Source organism: Ovis canadensis, chromosome X (assembly GCF_042477335.2).
Source record: "Ovis canadensis isolate MfBH-ARS-UI-01 breed Bighorn chromosome X, ARS-UI_OviCan_v2, whole genome shotgun sequence".
In the NCBI taxonomy this organism is placed as follows: Eukaryota; Metazoa; Chordata; class Mammalia; order Artiodactyla; family Bovidae; genus Ovis; species Ovis canadensis.
Window position 1 is genome coordinate 5502439 of NC_091727.1, and position 18813 is coordinate 5521251.

The 18813-nt window shown below is 45.6% G+C and overlaps 1 protein-coding gene across 8 annotated transcripts in view; it reads left to right on the forward strand.

Moving 5' to 3' along the window:
• Nucleotides 1-18813, forward strand: part of LOC138929709 (uncharacterized) — a 329162-nt gene that overhangs the window by 70661 nt on the left and 239688 nt on the right. For 5 of the 8 annotated variants that reach the window (XM_070289696.1, XM_070289694.1, XM_070289695.1 and 2 more), the window contains exons 4-5: nucleotides 14844-14972; nucleotides 15063-15290. In XM_070289696.1, coding sequence (XP_070145797.1) covers nucleotides 15259-15290 — 32 coding nt within the window. In that variant the 5' untranslated portion in view covers nucleotides 14844-14972; nucleotides 15063-15258. Of the gene's footprint in view, nucleotides 1-14843; nucleotides 14973-15062; nucleotides 15291-16220; nucleotides 16473-18813 lie in introns of all 8 variants that reach the window. The other 3 variants (XM_070289692.1, XM_070289691.1, XM_070289697.1) reach the window with 1 other exon arrangement.

Sequence of the window (18813 nt, forward strand, 5' to 3'; positions counted from 1 at the left end):
TGCAGCCCGCCAGGCTCTTCTGTCCCTGGGATTCTCCAGGCAAGAGTACTAGAGTGGGTTGCCATGCCCTCCTCCAGGGATCTTCCCGACCCAGGCATTGAACCTGCATCTCATTATGTCTCCTGCAGTGACAGACAGGCTCTTTACCACTAGTGCCAACTGGCAGGTCCTGAATATGTTATAGATACACCTTATTATCAGATTACGAGTAGTGGCCATATAGCTTGATTTGGCTTTAGGTAGCTACTTACTCAGAGAAGGTAATGGCATCCGACTCCAGTACTCTTGCCTGGAAAATCCCACCAACGGAGGAACCTGGTAGGCTGCAGTCCATGGGGTCGCTACGAGTCGGACACGACTGAGCGACTTCTCTTTCACTTTTCACTTTCATGCATTGGAGAAGGAAGTGGCAACCCACTCCAGTGTTCTTGCTGGAGCATCCCAGGGATGGGGGAGCCTGATGGGCTGCCATCTGTGGGGTCACACAGAGTCGGACACGACTGAAGCGACTTAGCAGCAGCAGCAGCTACTTACTGTTTTATGTTGCTTACCTGTGGAGATTCTTCTTGCCTCATCTAAGAACAGTTTGGTGAGAGAGCTTTCAGCGGTAGTGAGACAAATTTTATTTTATTTTATTTCTTTGCTCAAAGGTATTTCAGTGAGAAGTTAGAAATTCCAGGAGTCATGTTTGCAGGCCCGGCTGCCATCTCTTAAGCGCTCTGTGATCTGGGGCTCGCTCATTTCTTAACCTTGTTTCTGTGAGCGTGTTTAGGAGGTCTGCCTCCTCTGGTCATTTGCCCTGGCTGCAGCGCTTGTGAGCGTTTGGTGACTAGCAACCACCATTGGCATTTGCCGACTAGGGAAAGGCGTTTCAGACGACAAGGCAGCTGACGGCTTGTGCAGGAGCGCTCCAGTAAACAGTGTGGAAGAGTGATGCGTGGATGCTGAGGGGTCTTGTTGCCAAGGAAACCTAGTAGAGTGTGGCGAGGCATAGACGTGGCTGGATTACAACTCCCCGCTTCTGCCCGGCCGTCACTCACCTCTCCTATGGGTCTTGCAGCTTCTACCCATAAAGCTGAAGTTCAAATGTGCAGGCTTCCAAAAGCCACTTAGTCTGGGTGGTTCCTCCTCACCACCAGTGGTTTTCCTCTGGACTTTTCTCCACTGCATCCTGGCCCCACTCTGGCCCCCAAATTTTCTGCCTTGTTTGCACCCATGTTGAGCCTTCGGATGTTGGATTTTTGCAGGCCTGTGTCAGTCTTCTCAATCCGGTTTCCCCTGAGATCCTTGACTTGGGTTCAACCCCCGTGGTTCTCCGTGATCTGAGCACAGTATTCGTTTCCACTGAAACATCTGAGATCTGATCTGTTTCAGGGGAGCAATGATTCCAAGGTACAGACCGTGACTTTCGATATATAGGTGCTGATATGTAAATACAAGAATGGTAGTATATAAGAAAAATGCATTTTATTGGTAGTGATGGGTTAAAAACCTGTTTCATACAAATGTAAGGTAGAAATCAGGAGGTGGTTTAGTCACTAAGTCGTGTCCGACTCTTGTGACCCCGTGGACTGTGGCCCGCCAGGCTCCTCCATCCATGCAGCTCTCCAGGCAAGAATACTGGAGTGAGTTGCCATTTAAGCATAATACATCAGTTTGCCTCGAGGAAAAAGAGCTGAGGTTGCCTGAAAATGGGAAAAACTAATACATTTTTTTAAAATGAAGCTTATTGACAGATATGTAAATGAACTTGCTTGTTGTTTTAAAACTTGATCACAGATAAGCCCCGCTTTAAAGAAACTTATTAATCAGAACCCCACTCACTATCACAGATAGGAGTTATCCTAGACCATTATACGGCCCCAACATACCTCCCTTTTTATTTTTTTTTAATTTATTTTTTAATTAAAAAACTTTAAAGTCATCATTGGATTAAGTTTGTAAGCAAAGCAGTAGCACTGAGCTTTAAGCAGCAGTTATCGGAACACCCTGAAGATGAAAGGGAATACCGGCACACCTTTGTTCTAAGATGGTAAATTAACCTTTTGAGACTGACATGGTGAAGATCAGTAAATAGTTACAAGGCCTCCCAGGTGGCCCAGTGGCTAAGACGCTGCGCTCCCAATGCAGGGCGCCCACGTTTGATCCCTGGTCAGGGAACTAGATCCTACATGCCTCAGCTAAGACTCTGCATGCCGTAACTAAAGATCCCAGAGGCTGCCACCAAGATCCCAGGTCCTGCCTGCTTCGACTGAGACCCATGCACCCAAATAAACAAACAAACATTTAAAATAGATAGCTGTACAAGTGCTATTCCAAGTTAAAGAGAAATCTACCTTATTCCGAATTTTCATTTTCACAAAGTTGAGAGTCTGACTTGAAGAGCAGAGAACTTCTCTGTATCACTGAACCAAAAAAATGTTTTTTTCATAGCTCCAAAGATCAGTGACCTATAACCTGTAGTCTAGAATATGTTTCTTATCGACAGACACTTTTCAGACTATTTGCTTCAGAATATTTTTTGTTTGCCTAAGTTTTTAAAACATGTTTGGTAAAAGAGGTTGGCCACTAGCTTTGGAGACAGGTCTATCTCGATGACCTCACTAATGTAGTTAAACTTAAGATAACTAATTTTTTTTTTTTTTTGGTAAAAATATGTGTTCAATGTAGTTTTATTGAAAGTTTATAAGGCAACTTGCACATGTAATCAAATGCAGAATCTCAGTTTTTCGTGTTAAGTCCCAGTAACACATCTTTTTGTTGAGTCACAAAGTTGGGTCTGGCTCATTGTGACCCCATGGACTGTAGCTGCCAGGCTTCTCTGTCCGTGGGATTTTGCAGGCAGGGATACTGGAGTGCGTTGCCCTGCCCTCCTCCAGGGGATCTTCCCAACCCAGGGATCGAACCCGTGTCTCTCACGTCTCCTGCATGGGCAGGCGGGTTCTTTACAACTAGTGGTACCTGGGAAGCCCAGGCTTCATGGTAAAGTCTCCTTTTAAGATTAAAAATATATATGCCTGTAATACGTTTCTCTTCCTTTTCAAGCCATCAGTAAAGTTACGGGATGCCCTATGTCTCCCGAGCACAATAGCAAACAAATCCTAGGAGTCGAGTCATTCAGTTATTTAACACACGATCAAAAATTTGGTTTTCCGAGTCAAGCTTTCAGGGGTCTGTGAAGATGTCTTGTTGAGTAGTGTCAGTTCTCAGACTGGCGTTTAGGAAATGCCATTTCCGATTTTGTGATAGGTATTTGTGGAGATGCCTGGGATGAGTTATAAACTTATTCAAACCATGATTTTGGGAAACTCTTGTGATGATTGCTGTCAAGTGTTATTTCAAGAAAATATTTCGTGTTTATATATATTTATATATATATATGATGTATATAACAATATATTATCTATATTACATTATACAATATAATAGAGATAATTATGTATTGGTGTCATACTATATAATTATATATTATAGTATAATATATATAATATATATTTCATATTTATATATAATTATATATGTAATTTTATTAACAGTCATTACTTCACCACATCTGCCAGACTTTCTGTGCCCAGAATGATTTTTGGCTGCGTATCATAAAATAAAATCCATCGTAAAAGATTATGCCACTGATAATATTCTAAAAATCTTCTATATAAGGACACAATAAAAGAGGGGAGAATCCAAAAACGTTTGAGGGAGGGGGAGTGTGTTCAGCTAAGTGAACTGTTAAAGAGGACTGCTCCCAAGGATGTGGGTGAATTTGGTATCAATTCAGTGTGTTTGCCAAAAACATGCTGGCTTGGAGGCCCAGCCTGCAAGTGGTTTAATATCTTGGATCTTCCTCATGCAGTCCAGGGGGCCTCAGTCTCCGAGTTTAAAGGCAGAAGTGCTGTTGGCCGTTTGCCTAGATTGCAGTCTCCCCATCCGGGTCTTGGGTGCCAACCCTGCTCTCTGGAGGAGCACCCACTCGGCTCCATGCTATGCTATGTCGTTGCCAGGCAGGAAGACCCTTCAGTGAGTACTTGCAGGAAACACGCAAACGTTTGTTAGGTTGGAGAAGTGTCTACTTAAATAATTTTCAACTAAGTTAACTTTGGAACGTTCTCGCTGTGTGGTGTAGAGATTCCCTACCTCAGCGTTACAAACATAAAAATTACAGTGTGTTTCATATGGTGCCTTTCAGTCAGGTATTTAGAACTTGCATTTGGCGTCATGAAATTTGGACTCTTTATGATCGTCGTTACAGTAGGAAATTTCAGGGGAATCGCTTTACGATATGTATTTTACTTCTTAGAGCTTGGCTGCTAAGCCTGTAACGTCCACTTACGTTTAACCCTGTGAATTAAGTTAGAATATTTTCAAAACCCTCTTTGTGTTCTAATTGTTCTTGGCTTCCACCGCTTCCACCAAAGCCAAGTAGAATAGAAAAAGGAGTCTCAAAGAAAAATCAGAAAATACTCGATTAGCCAAACGGTTTCTCCTTCGTTTAGCTGAGAAATACTCTTATGTTTTGCCAAAAATTGAGACAAAATTCCGTTGTCCTTTAATACATCTCTTTTTGGTCACTTGATTAAACGGTAAACGTTCTTCCTATGCATTAGAAGACAGGGAAGTGTTTCCATGAGAAAAGCAGGGATCCATGCCCCAGTTTCCACATTTTCAGAGAGCTATAGCAACAAATTCTGGGGAAAGGGCATGGCAACCCACTCCAGTATTCTTGCCTGGGAAATCCTCTGGACAAGGGAGCCTGGCGGGCTATAGTCCGCGAGGTTGCAGAGTCGGGCATGACTGAGCAACTAAACCAGCCCCACTGGCACCAGCACTGCAGCAGCAAATTCTAGAATTATGTAAGGAGGAAAGTCATAGATGCCCCTGGCTCGTGAAGCCGTGGTACTCATTTCTGCAGACTTCAGTGGGAGAGTAGGCGGAAGAGAGAAGGAGAATAGCACGTAGATGTAATTTTTAATTTCTGGAAATGTGTCTCTCATCGGAGTAGAGATGACAGAATGTTGTATTTGGAAGGAATTTAATTTTTCCAATCCAGCTGTCTACGCAATTCATAGATCGTCTCATCAGAAACCCGTGAGAGGCCTTCATTAAAGATTCAGGGACTCATTGCCTTCTGAGACAGTCCCTTCTATCTGTGCACAGATTGGAAGTTCCTGCTTGTTCTGAAACAAAAGATCTTTCTGAAGGGTCTCTGCCTGATTTCTCAGGGAGTCTTTGCCAGCAATGCTGAACAGCTTTTAATGAAGCAGCTTGTGTGATTTGGGGTCTTCCCTGGTGGCTCAGACGGTAAACAATCTGCCTGCAACGCAGGAGACTGGAGTTCAGTCCCTGGGCTGGGGAGATCCCCTGGAAGAGGGCATGGCTACCCACTGCAGTGTTCTTGCCTGGAGAATCCCAGGGATGGGGGAGCCAGGTGGGCTGCCGTCTGTGGGGTTGCACAGAGTCGGACACAACTGAAGCGACTTAGCAGCTGTAGTGTGTCTGTCCACTCCAGGTCTGGGCTCCATGTTTCCAAGCTCTCTTTTCCCATGGAGGACTTCCTGTAACTCCCTCTGTGAAGGTCACCCTTTCGAACATCTGTCCACATTCTTAATAACCGTGTTGAATGCGTCAGATGGCTCAGAACCGAGAACACCGCCCTTGGGGTAGTCTCACCGTGAGGAGTGGAGCTATTCCTTATTTATTGTCCTCATGTTCATGGACTCATTAATAAAGTCAGAATTGTACTAGCGTTTGATGTATTTACACTGTTGATTTATACTGAACTCATAGTGAACTAACTTTTAAAAATAATTTTTATATACTACTCTCCCATACATAATATTTATGGATTTGTTTTTCTTTTTTAATCATGAATTTGAGGCTTTATATAAATATTTCATCGTTAGGTTAAAGTACTATCCGTGAGTAAAATAATGTTTAGGAAAATAGAGTCAAAAATATATACAAGGGTGCAGGATTGATGGTAGAGTTTTTTTTTAATCTTTGTTGTTATTTTTTAAACTAATTAATTTTAATTGGAGAATAATTACAATATGGTGATTTATTTTTTGCCATACAGCAACTTAAATTGGCCATAGGTATACATGTGTACCCCCATCCTTTTTTATTGTTACTTTTTAAAGTAATTAATTTATTTTAATTGGAAGATTATTACTTTATAGTATTGTGACGGTTTTTGCCATACATCAATATAAATATTCATTGGAAGGACTTAGCTGAAGCTGAAACGTCAATACTTTGGCAATCTGATGCAAAGAACTGACTCACTGGGAAAGACCCTGATGCCGGGAAAGATTGAAGGTGGGAGGAGAAGGGGACGACAGAGGATGAGATGGTTGGATGGTATCACCGGACTCAGTGGACATGAGTTTGCGTGAACTCCGGGAGTTGGTGATGGACAGGGAGGCCTGGCGTGCTGCGGTCCATGGGGTCGCAAAGAGTCGGACAGGACTGAGCGACTGAACTGACTGGCGTACATGTGTCCCTCCCCATCCTGAACCCCGCCCCCACCAAGACTTCCCTCCCATCCCACCCCTCCAGGGTGGCACAGAGCAGCAGCTTTGGGTTCCCTGCATCATAGAGCACACTCGCCCTGGCTCTCTGTTTTCCGTTGGGCAATGTGTATGTCTCAGTGCTATTTGTTAGTTTTGAGTCTCTGTTAATGTCGATATAATATTTGTGCCCTCTCAGAAAAGTAAACGTCTTGCTCCTCTTACGGGCTTGTTCCGAAGGGTTGAGATATGGACCCTCTTTTTTTTTTTTTTTAATTTATTTATTTATAGCAGTGTCCTGTCTTGGTTGCAGCCCTCAGGATCTTTATTGCAGCTATCGGGCTCAGTAGCTGAAGGTTGTGGGTTCCAGAGGGCAGGCTCAGTAGCTGAAGTGCGAGAGCTCAGTTGCCCCACTGCATGTAGGATCTTAGTTCCCCGAACAGGGATCAAACCTGGACGCCTTGCATTGGAAGGTGGATTCTTAACCACCGGAGCACCAGGGAAATCCCTGGATCCTCTTTGCTAACTCATTGTCTGTTCTTTCCAAATAACATCCTCTGGAACACCAGTATCGTCACCCAGGTAACCAAAGGTGCTGTCAGACAAGTTGGAGTTGAGAAATGTGTTCATGGCCTCCAAGCCCCGTATCTCTACAAGTTCAGCATCGGCTGTAACACTGGCCTGTTAAACAGCCATCCGTTTGTGGAGTCATTTACACATCTACCAAGGGTTTCCCTAGTGGCTCAGCTGGTAAAGAATCCACCTGCAATGCAGGAGACCCCAGTTCGATCACTGGGTCGGGAAGATCCTACTCCAGGATTCTTGGGCTCCCCTGACGGCTCAGCTGGTAAAAAAAAAAAAAAAAAATCTGCCTGCAATGCGGGAAACCTGGGTTGGATTGTTGGGAAGATGCCCTGGAGAAGGGAACGGCTACCCACTCCAGTATTCTGGCCTGGAGGATTTCATGGACTGTATAGTCCACAGGGTTGCAAAGAGTCGGACGCGACTGAGTGACTTTCACGTTCACGTACTGTCGATGGGAATGGAAACTGGTGCAGCCACTGCAGAAAACGGTACAGAGGGTCCTCAGAAAACATTTACAAATGGAACTCCTGCGGGATCCAGCAATTGCACTTCTGGGTGTGGATCTACAGGCATTGAAATCCGGATTTCAGAGCAGTCACTGCATCCCCGTGGGCCCGGATTCCACCCCCGCTCATGTAACGAGATCACACACGCTGCAGCCAAGAGCTTGCTTGCGGAAACTCAGAGATTCCATGTGTCTCAGCTAAGACCCGGCACGCCAATAAACAGATAAACAAATAGAGACTTCCCCGATGGTTCAGTGGTTAAGCATCTGCCTGCCCACACAGGGGATGCAGGTTTGATCCCCGCTGTGGGAAGACTCCTTCTCCATCACTACCCAAATTCTTGTTACCTGAATGCTCGCCCTCCAGATTCTTGAACAGAGTGGATTCAGATCTGCTTTGGAAGACAGAAAGACCCTCTGTTTCTGTCCTTTAGAAATGGACTCTGGTGGGTTTTTAAATTTTTTTTTTTTTTTCCAGAAGCAGTGAACAGTTAAGAGATAAGCCTTGCAACACAGGAGTGTATCAAATAAAAGAGAACCTCAAATACAAAAAAAAAAAAAAAAGGGAAAGAAATGTACTTTGGGCAAAAGCAGTCATTTCAGAATATAGCTTTTTAATTTTTTTAATATAAATTTATTTATTTTGATTGGAGGCTAATTACTTTACAATATAGCTTTTTAAAACATCAGAATTTCTATGGCCGATTCAGGTTGGTGTTTGGTAGAAACCAACACTCTAACCTAAAGCAGTCATTGTTCAATTAAAAGTAAATAAACATTTAAAAATAAAGCTGTCAGAATTTATTAAAATCATCTGCGTACAAGCAGTTTACTACATAATACTGTGGTGAACCGAAGGATTAGCTGTAAAATGTTAGCCTGCAGGTTCTTCACATGGACAGGTCTGTACTGCACACTAGCAGAGTCTAGTTCACTAAACCTAAGTTCAACACCAAAGGCCCCTGCTGCTGCTGCTGAGTCGCTTCAGTCGTGTCCAACTCTGTGCGACCCCATAGACGGCAGCCCACCAGGCTCCCCCGTCCCTGGAGTGGGTTGCCATTGCCTTCTCCAGTGCATGAAAGTGAAAATTGAAAGTGAAGTCACTCAGTCGTGTCCAACTCTTAGCGACCCCATGGACTGCAGCCCACCAGGCTCCTCCATCCATGGGATTTTCCAGGCAAGAGTACTGGAGTGGGCTGCCATTGCCTTCTCTGCAAAGGCTCCTAGTGTCTGTGAAATAAACCAACCCCTGTCTAATAGGGTGGTATAGTCACACTCCATAAAAGCCGTTTCTGAGATTTCAGGATCTGGAGAAGTGTTACTCTTGATTTTCACGCACGCTAGTAGGAGAGATTGTGCCAGACAATGTTTCAAGAAGAGATTTCAGCATATGATCGGTGTTGGTTTTGGCACAAGCTTTGGTACGTCAAGTGTCTTTCAAGTGTCCTTTCTTGGACGTTCTCCTTCTTCGTTTTCAAGTCTGTCTTGGTTTGGGTAAGTAGCGAAGGATTGTATTAATGAGGTTATAACAGTCATCGTCGAGAGGTCCTGTACCTTGAAAGCTTGCACTGGGCAAAGATTTCATTCATCTTCCTGCCCACATCTCTTGTTATTCCTGATGGCACTGTTGGTATGCTCTCTGTGGCTTTGGTTTTACTACCACCAACTAGGATAACAGAAGCATTTCTGGGAAGGCTTTACTCAGTGAAGAGTGCAGTAGCTAGGATATCCTGTTAATCCCGTGAAATTATGGGAATTTGATTTTCTAAAAGAAGTTTGTTATCAGGACCACTGTACCAGGGGCTCTTGAAGTGAAACCAAAATATTGATGCCGTCGGTGTGACTTTGGACTCAAGTGGTGTAGTGTGTGCCTTTGAAGTCTGTTCCTGTCGAGATATGTGAGTAACATATTGTTCTTTAGTCGCTTCAGTCGTGTCCGACTCTTTGCGACCCCGCAGACGGTAGCCTGCCAGGCTCCTCTGTCCATGGGATTTCCCAGGCGAGAATACTGGAGGGGGTTGCCATCTCCTTCTCCTGCAGGTAACATAAGAAGCCTCTAGAAACATTACAGTGATCCTGCTCCTGAGGAAAGCAAGCTGACAGTGTTCATCATGTGTGGGTCCATGATGAACACAAGGTGAGTCAGAACTGGCTGAGCACTGCTCCTCTGTCTGAGCCACACCTCAACAACATTTTTGTTTCATCTCGGAGGTAAATGGCTAGGTTTTTTTTCCCCCCAGATACAAACGGTTCAGATTTTTGAAACAACATGTCAGAAAACATCCCTGCAATGTTCCAATGGAGGCATGTAAATGCATGTAAAACCGTATTCTTCTTTTTTCTTGTAATTAAAGTAGGCACCTGGGAAAGCATATAAGACTTTATATTATTACGAAACTCTTTATACTGCAATTAAAAATAAAGCAAAAAAAAAAATAACAAGCGTCTTTGATGCAGGCTTCCCATATGTGTGAATTTCATCAAAAACAGAAGCCTCTTAAAACAGGTGTGTTTTTAAAAGCATGTTATCCATTTTTGCAGAAGAAAAAATACTTACAAAGTATTTCTAGTTTAGAGGACAGCCTAAAATATTTCTATTTTAGAGGACAGCCTGGACATTGAGGTGTCCAGAGCTCCAACATCCCGGCTGTGAGCCCTTGGTCCTGTTTGAGCCTGTGGTTCAGAGGGCATCTTCCTGGTAGACGTGGCTGCCTCAGACTGCTGGCCTTCGTGTCCCGTGGCCTTCCGATGCCTCATGTGTTGGGTTATGGCTCTCAATTTACAGTTCTCCTGCTTCCTTCTTCTCTTTCACTCCAACATCGGCTGTGTTTTTGCAGCTGATGGAAACTGTAAGCCCGTGTGACGTCTTTTTTTCTTTTTTTTTTTTTTTTCGCTGTTTATCTGAAATGCACGTGTAACTGTGGGCCCTGTAGTTTACCTGGCACCTTTATCACACCCTTTTCCAGGAAACCCTAAACATAGGAAGCCTGCTTTCTACATAGGTCCCAAGGGAGACAGCAGGCAGCATAGGGCCCTAGGGACTCCCACAAAAGAGTCCCTTGCCCAGCACAGACAACACATACAGTTCCTGTGATTTTCTTCCTCTTCTTCTTTTAATAAAAAAAAATTTTTTTTTGAGTGGAGCATGGCTACAACTCTTATTTTTTGGCAAAGAGTTGAAGATGATGGAGCAGCTAAGCACACATGCAAATTTCCTTTCTCCCTCCCTGTCTCGTTCCCCCTCTTCCTTCTTCTCTTAAGTCATGTTACATCCTTGAAGAGAAAGGCTGGTCAAGGGCAGAAATCCTTAAGGAAGTCTGGGAGCAGAGATACTTAACAAAGTCTGGGAGCAGAGATACTTACGGAGCCCAGTGCTTTGTGTTTTGAAGTTTGAGGTTGTACTTTATTTTTTTCTGTAGAGAATTCGCCAGTGCAGATGCTAGACTAGGGTGGTGGTGTTTACTTGCTTCATTGTCTCTGACTGTTTGCAACCCTGTAGACCCTCCAGGCTCCTGCTGAGCCACCAGGGAAGCCCAGACTCGGATGCCTTCTATCACACTCTCAAGCTTTTTCCTGTATTGCATCAGTAACAAGGTACAGCAGCTATCACTTGCTACAGGACATCCATTAGACAGAGAAGTTGATTATTTAAAGTAGGGCAGTTTACCAGGAAATATGTGGAGAAGAAAAATAGAATCTCTGGGTACCAAATTTGTCTTAGAGAAGGTGAACTAATGTAGTGAATGTAGTCTTTCAAAATATGGGGTTTAATCTCCCGCTTTAAAGTACAGGTCCCAGGACTTTGCTGGTGGTGTAGTGGTTAAGAGTCCACCTGCCAGTGCAGAGGACGTGTAGGTCCGGAAAGATGCCACGTGCCACAGGGCAGCGAAGCCCATGCGCCACAACTATGGAGCCTGTGCCCCAAAACTAGAGAAATCACCCCAGGGAGACGCACGCACACCACGAGAGCAGGGCAGCCCCGACTCGGTGCAGCTCGAGAAAGCCGGCACGCCGCAGCCAGACCCAGCACAGCCGAAACCAGCAGACGAAGCAGCAGACGAAGAGCACAGGCCCCAAAGTTATTTACAGATTGGTAAATATACTCCGTTTTTAAAAGTGAGCTGAGGTCTATACGCAGTGTGTATGTAGTAGATGGCATTTGTGATTTAATTCTGATACCTGCTATGAACAGCTGCTGGTGGAAAAGGCCCCGATGCTGGGAAAGACTGCAGGCAGGAGGAGAAGGGGACGACAGAGGATGAGATGGTTGGATGGCATCACCGACTCAATGGACAGGAACTTGGACTCCGGGAGCTGGTGAAGAACAGGGAAGCCTGGCGTGCTGCCGTCCACAGGGTCACGAAGAGGCAGACGCAACTTGGCAACTGAGCAACATCTACCATGAAAATGGCTTTTGAATACCAGCCCCCTAAGCACCCTAGAAGACCCTTGCTAAAGTGAAAATTTGAGTCCCAGACAGATTTAGCGTGGACCAACCAGGATGCATCGTGAATGCAGGAAAAGACTTCTAATAATCAGCTTCAGTGCCTTACATTTTTTTTTTAACATAGATCCAAGAGTTCTGATCACTTCAGTTCAGTTGCTCAGTGGTGTCTGACTCTTTTCAACCCCATGGACTGCAGCAAGCTTCCCTGTCCATCACCAGCTCCCGGAGTCTACCCAAACCCATGTCCATTGAGTTGGTAATGCCATCTAACCATCTCATCCTATGTTGTCCCTTTCTCCTCCTGCCCTCAATCTTTCCCTACATCAGGGTCTTTTCAAATGAGTCAGCTCTTTGCATCAGGTGGCCAAAGTATTGGAGTTTCAGCTTCAGCATCAGTCTTTTCAATGAATATCCAGGACTGATCTCCTTTAGGATGGACTGGTTGGATCTCCTTGTAGTCCAAGGGACTCTCAAGAGTCTTTTCCAACACCACAGTTCAAAAGCATCAATTCTTCGGTGCTCAGCTTTCTTTATGGTCCAACTCTAACATCCAGGCATGACTACTGGAAAAACCACAGCTTTGACTAGATGGATCTTTGTCGGCAAAGTCATATCTCTGCCTTTTAATATGCTGTCTAGGTTTAATGTGCTGTCTAGGTTTATGTATATAGGCATTTATTTACTTGGCTGCCTCAGGTCTTAGCTGTGGCAGGCAGGGCCTTCTTTGTGTCATGCAGAATCTTTCTTTCCGGCACTCAGCCTGTCTAGCTGTGGTGTGTGGGCTCTGTAGGTACAGAATATGGTCTGTCTACTTGTAGCGCTGGAGGGCTTAGTTGCCCCCAGGCATGTGGGATCTTCATTCTCTAACCAGGGGTCAAACCTGCCTCCCCTGCACTGCAAGATAGATTCTTAACCTCTGGACCACCAGGGAAGTCCCAATACCTCATGTTTTAAGGGCAAACCAAAACTATGTCTCAGATGTTCCCACGTGGGAATTGTCCAGGAAAAGGGAGTTTCTCTGCTTCTGTTTGGAACTTATCTTGCAATGCATAACACATGTGTACACCATAAGATTTATAAAATCTCCTTGGAGCTCTGGGGAATTATGGCTAATTGTGCACTATTTGGAAGAATAATGCATGAAAGTTAATTCCCTTACTTCCTAGTTAATTGTTTTTGTTTAGTTGCTAAGTCGTGTCCACCTCTCCTGCAACCCCATGGACTGTAGCCCGCCAGGCTCCTCTGTCCATGGGATTCTCTAGGCGAGAATCCTGGAGTGGGTTGTCATTTCTTCCTCCAGGGGATCTTCCCTACCCAGGAATCTAAGCTGCATCTCCTTTTTGGCAGGCGGGTTCTTTACCGCTGAGCCAGCAGGGAAGCCCACTAGTTAATTAATCCAGGGTTGAATAGGCACTCTGCTTGTGTATTTGGGCTTCCTAGGTGGCGCTAGTGGTCAAGAACCTGCCTGCCCATGTAGGAGACGTAAGAGATTCAGGTTTGATCCCTGGGTTGGAAAGATCCCTTGGAGGAGGTCATGGCAACCCACTCCAGTATTCTTGCTGGAGAATCCCATAGACAGAGGAGCCTGGTGGGCTACAGTCCATGGGGTCGCAAAGAGGCGAACATGACTGAAGCGACTTAGCACTACAATGTGTATTCTTTTTTACGTTTATAGTTGTAAGGAATAGCTTGGGTTTTACCCCTCTCTGCAAAAAGAAGCAGATCATTTGAATACAAATATCTTTTTTTTTTTTTTTGTATTATTACCTGGGCAGTTTGAATGCAGTTTAACATAATTTGAAAAGAGTAAATGTGTATGATGAAATTAGCGTTATTCCCTTTGTGGCTACATGAACTGCAGATTTACATCTCCACTAAGGGCTTCCCTGGTGGGCTCAGGCTGTCAAGAGTCTGCCTGCAGCGTGGGAGAACTGGCTTCAGTCCCTGCGTCGGGAAGGTCCCCTGGAGGAGGGCATGGCAACCCAGTCTAGTATTCTTGCCCAGAGAATCCCATGGACAGAGGACCATGGTGGACTATAGTCCATGGGGACACCAAGAGTGGGACACGACTGAGCGACTACCACACCGAGCATTATTTGCCTTTACAAGCCGCAGGCCCCGTGGTTTGTGATCATTCTGTCATTTTCAGAGCAGGCTGATGGTGTCTGGGGAGGGTGCAGCGAGCAGGGGTTCCCCACTGCGGGGTGGGCGTGCGCATCTGAGTTTCTCTTGCTGGCTCCTCGGTGCCTGCTCTGGTTCTGCGGTATGCCAGCTTGCTCCCCCCGAGTCTCAGAAGTTCCCTGCACGGCTGGCAGCTGCAGACTGAGGCTGACACGGGCCGCTGCGCCCACTGAGCGGGTCGTGCTTCCTGGGCAGGGACCCCTGCTGATGGGTGTGTGGCCGAGACCCCAGCTTCCTCAGCAGGGCCCCCCACGAACAGGGGTTCTTTCTTGATGGCCCTTATCGCTGAACCATCAGTAACAGGGTGGATTCCACGGGCTAAGCCAGACAGATTAAAGGTTCCGTTTGAAGGTGACCGATGACACTCACCCTCAAAGAGTCCTCCTTTGAAAGACGACACAAGGGTTACGTTTCAGAGGTTGGGATCCCCTAGGGCTGCCTTTCATCTCTCCCAGGGGGTCCCCTCTGTGACACTCAGCACTTGTTGATCGCTGAGAAAGAAACTGCTGGATATGATCAGACCAGAGAGCCCGAGGCCCTCCCGTTCCATCCTGCCTTGCCCGTGGGGCCACCCAAAAACTCCCCGTCTGCATCTCATTCGTGGTGCCTTTCTCCGTAGGGAGCTGCCTGGAGGTTATGTCACAGCCCCGTGAAGAACAACACTCGTGGTTGTTGCTGTTGTTGTCCAGTCGCTAAGTCGTGTCTGACTCTTTGCCCGCCAGGCTCCACTGTCCGTGGGATTTCCCAGGTAAGAATCCTGGAGTGGGTTGGCATTTCCTTCTCCAAGGGAACTTCCCTACCCAGGAATGGATCAAACCTGCGTCTCCTGCATTGGCAGGTGGATTCTTTATGACTGTGCCACCTGGGAAGGCCACAGAACAGCAGAGGCACCTACAAACACCTAGCTGCTCAGACACCTGCTCTGACTTGATAGCTGGTCGGCACGGTTTCTTGTCCAAAGCCCGAGTCAGAGAGGAACCACGTGGAGCCACGTGCTTTTAGCAAAATGGGCTGAACCGGAGAAGCTGCACTCGATGGCCCAAAGTATTGCATTCCTCACTGTCCGGTAATGGCTATTGCATTCCTCACTGTCCAGTAATGGCCCGTGAGGTTAACTCGGGCATTTCCCCACATAACCCGGCAAAAGTTTGTGGTTTCTAAAGTCGGGCAGTGGGAGATGCTTAATGTAATGGCTCCTGCGGTTTGTAGAAGTCATTCATGGCCTCTGAACTCCGAGATGTTGGGGATCTAATTGGAAAAGCAAGCTCGACAGCTCATGGGTGAAACTGGGCTAGAAGGAACTAGCTAGCCATTTGGGTTTAGGAAGAGTATACATTTTTCGCTTCTTTTTACTTGCAAAGTTCTTATAACATTGGGCTTCCCTTATGGCTCAGGTGGTAAAGAATCTGCCTTCAATTCTGGAGACCTGCGTTCAGTCTCTGGGTTGGGAAGGTCCCATGGAGAAGGGAAAGGCTACCCACTCCAGTATTCTGGCCCAGAGAATTCCTACAGTCCATGGGGTTGCAAAGAGTCAGACACTGAGCGACTTTCACTTCACTTCACTTGTTATAACGTAGTTGGGAATGCAGTATATAAAATATATGATGTTGACAGTGATATGCACGATTGTTCTGCGGTGCCAGAATGTGCCAGCTGTAACAGCAAATGAGGTCAAAGAGATATCACGAAGTAGGAAATATTAAATATTATTTAATTTTTAATAATATTTGAATTGATATTTAAATAAAAATATTAATTTCCCCCCCTAAGAAAAAGAACATAGGTAGCCCAGCAATGCTTTGCAGACGAATGACTTGGGAATTTAGACTCTGGGAAATTTCCTGCTCTGAAATGAGGAGTCTTTCATGTTAACTAAGGAGAAAAGAATTGGCTGTTGAGATAAAGAGAGGATGGAATAAATCAAGAGAAAAATAAATAAATTTTAAAAAAAGAGAATATTCCACAAAAAATCTTGCTCGGCACTTTATGTTAATAGGTATGCAGCAAACTGGTGCCAACAGAAATAAAAGGGAATAGAACCATCGAAGATAACCCTACGTTCTAAGTGTCCTAGTAACCGGCAGAGCTGTGGTGTGACCAGCAAGAAAGTTGGGAAGAAGAAACACAGAGTGGAGGAGGAACAGGGAAACACGTTTGGGGCCAGCTGATCATGACTGATTGGACACAGATGACCAACATGCTCAAGCTGATAAATACTCAAGCAGACACCAAGACTGTAAGAGCAGAGGTGAGAGCTGGGGTCCGGGACGATCAGATGAGATTTAGCAGCAGCAGCAGCAAGACCAAACTTGAGTCGCTGTTTGTTTATTTTTTTCAAATTTATATATATATATTTTATTGGGCTGTGGGGATCTTCGTTGCTACACGGTGACTTTCTTTGGTTGTGGCGAGTGGTGACTGATGTCTAGTTGAGGTGCGGGGGCTTCTCACTGGGGGGGCTTCTCCTGGTGCAGAGCAGAGGTTCTAAGGCACGTAAGCTTTAAAAGTCGTGGGGCGCAGGCTTAGTTGCTCCACGGCATGTGAAATCTTCCCTGAGCGGGGATCGAACCCGCGTCTCCTGCACTGGAAGGCGGATTCTTAACCACTGGACCACCAGGGAAGCCCCTGTTTTGCATCCCTGAGGGATATTTGGGCTTTTAATACGAAAACATGCTAAAGAACAAAGGGAAAGATCTTGTCACAAAATACACGTGCTTTTTGAACATAGTTGGTTACCACGGAGAGGGAAAATAGATTCATTTCGTAAACAACGCAAGTGCCATGTGGTTCGTTTCTCTCTCAGCTTCTCAGGTCCTCAGTAATGCTGGACAGTTTGCTTACTGGAAATTCTAGTTTAATGTGACCCGGACATTTGACTCTGAAAGTTGACCTCTGCACCTTGACGAAGAATGTATGTTTCTGTGGGACCTGGAGAAAAATAATGACAATAATAGAAGTTTTAATTGATTGATTGATGCTTTTAAATTGTGGTGCTGGAAAAGACTCCTGAGAGTCCCTTGGACCGCAAGGAGATCAAACCAGTCAGTTCTAAGTGAGATCAACCTTGAATATTCATTGGATGCTGAAGCTGAAGCTCCAATACTTTGGACACTTGATGCGAAGAGCTGACTCATTTGAAAACATCCTGATGCTGGGAAAGATTGAGGGCAGGAGGAGAAGGGGACGACAGAGGATAGGATGGTTGGATGGCATCACCGGCTTGATGGACATGGATTTGAGCAAACTCCAGGAATAGTGAAGGACAAGAGAGCCTGGTGTGGTGCAGCCCTTGGGGTTGACGAGTTGGACACGACTTAGCAACTGAACAACAGCAAGATAAAGCTTAGAAAGTCTTAGCAGAGTTGCTCGTTGGCCAACCAGTGGCTTCTGTTACATTCGGAACTGACATTAGAGCTGATTATAAATGCTTGCAACACACACACATCTCCCCAACTGCAAGGCTGATTGAAAGGACTAATTAGGTCAGCTTCTAATGTAGCAGCTAAAGCTAGCAGATCAGAGTGATACATGTAGACAAATTCAGAAGAGAGTGTCCCGTATCCATCTGACTGTGCTTGTCCGCCCTCTGCAGATACAGATGCACTGCTGACTCACTGAAAAGACTGGGAAAGTGGCCAGGAACATTCTTATCTTGACATTTAAAAAGGTGATGGATTGAGAGAGGAAAGAGGAGAAAAAGTCATCTGCGCTGAATGTGGGTAGGGGCCAGGCCTAGAGGCGCAGAGGCACGTTGAAGCAACAGAGGCAGGCGAGGATGGGGGTGTGGGCAGTACCTTAGGGCTCCTCCCGAGAACCACCTCATTTAAATTCATCAGGAGGGTGTCCTTGGTGGCAGTAAAGAATCCCCCTGCCAGGGCAGGAGACACGGGCTCCGTCCCTGGACTGGAAAGATCCCCACTTGCCTCAAGGCAGCTCAGCCACAACTGCTCAGCGTGTGCTCTGGAGCCTGGGACCTTCCACTATGGAAGCCCTTGCACCCTGGAGCCTGTGCTATGAAACAAGATAGGCCACAGCAATGAGAAGACCAAGCATTGCAGCAAAGAGTAGCCCCCCCCCCCACCCCACCCCCCGGCTCTCTGCCGCAGCAGTGAAGACCCAGCACGGCCAAAACGGAATCAATATAAAATAAACTCATCAGGCGTAGCGAGGGGTGAGTCCCGGCTGACCCAGGATTCCCAACCACCTGCATTTCTATTCCTTTTCTCCAACACGTTTGCACGTAAGACTTCTCCTGAGCCTCTCCTGAAGATGTAAAGACAAGATCGACCTATACCTACTCTAAATCAATCAATGAAACTTTTGAAAGACAGCTCTTTCCATGCTGGATCTGGTAAAGATCTTTCCCATTCCTGATTCATCTTGAATTGTAAAAGCATCTGACTTCGACTTTATGTGAAATGAAGGAGGTCTTTGACAGAAAATGAGTATGTGTGTGTATGTATTCACACATACTTATGCACACACATAAATGTGTATATATATATATATATATATACACACACACATATATGTATTATGGTGTGTGCAGGCATACTCAGTCACTTCCGTTGTGTCTGACTCTCCGATTC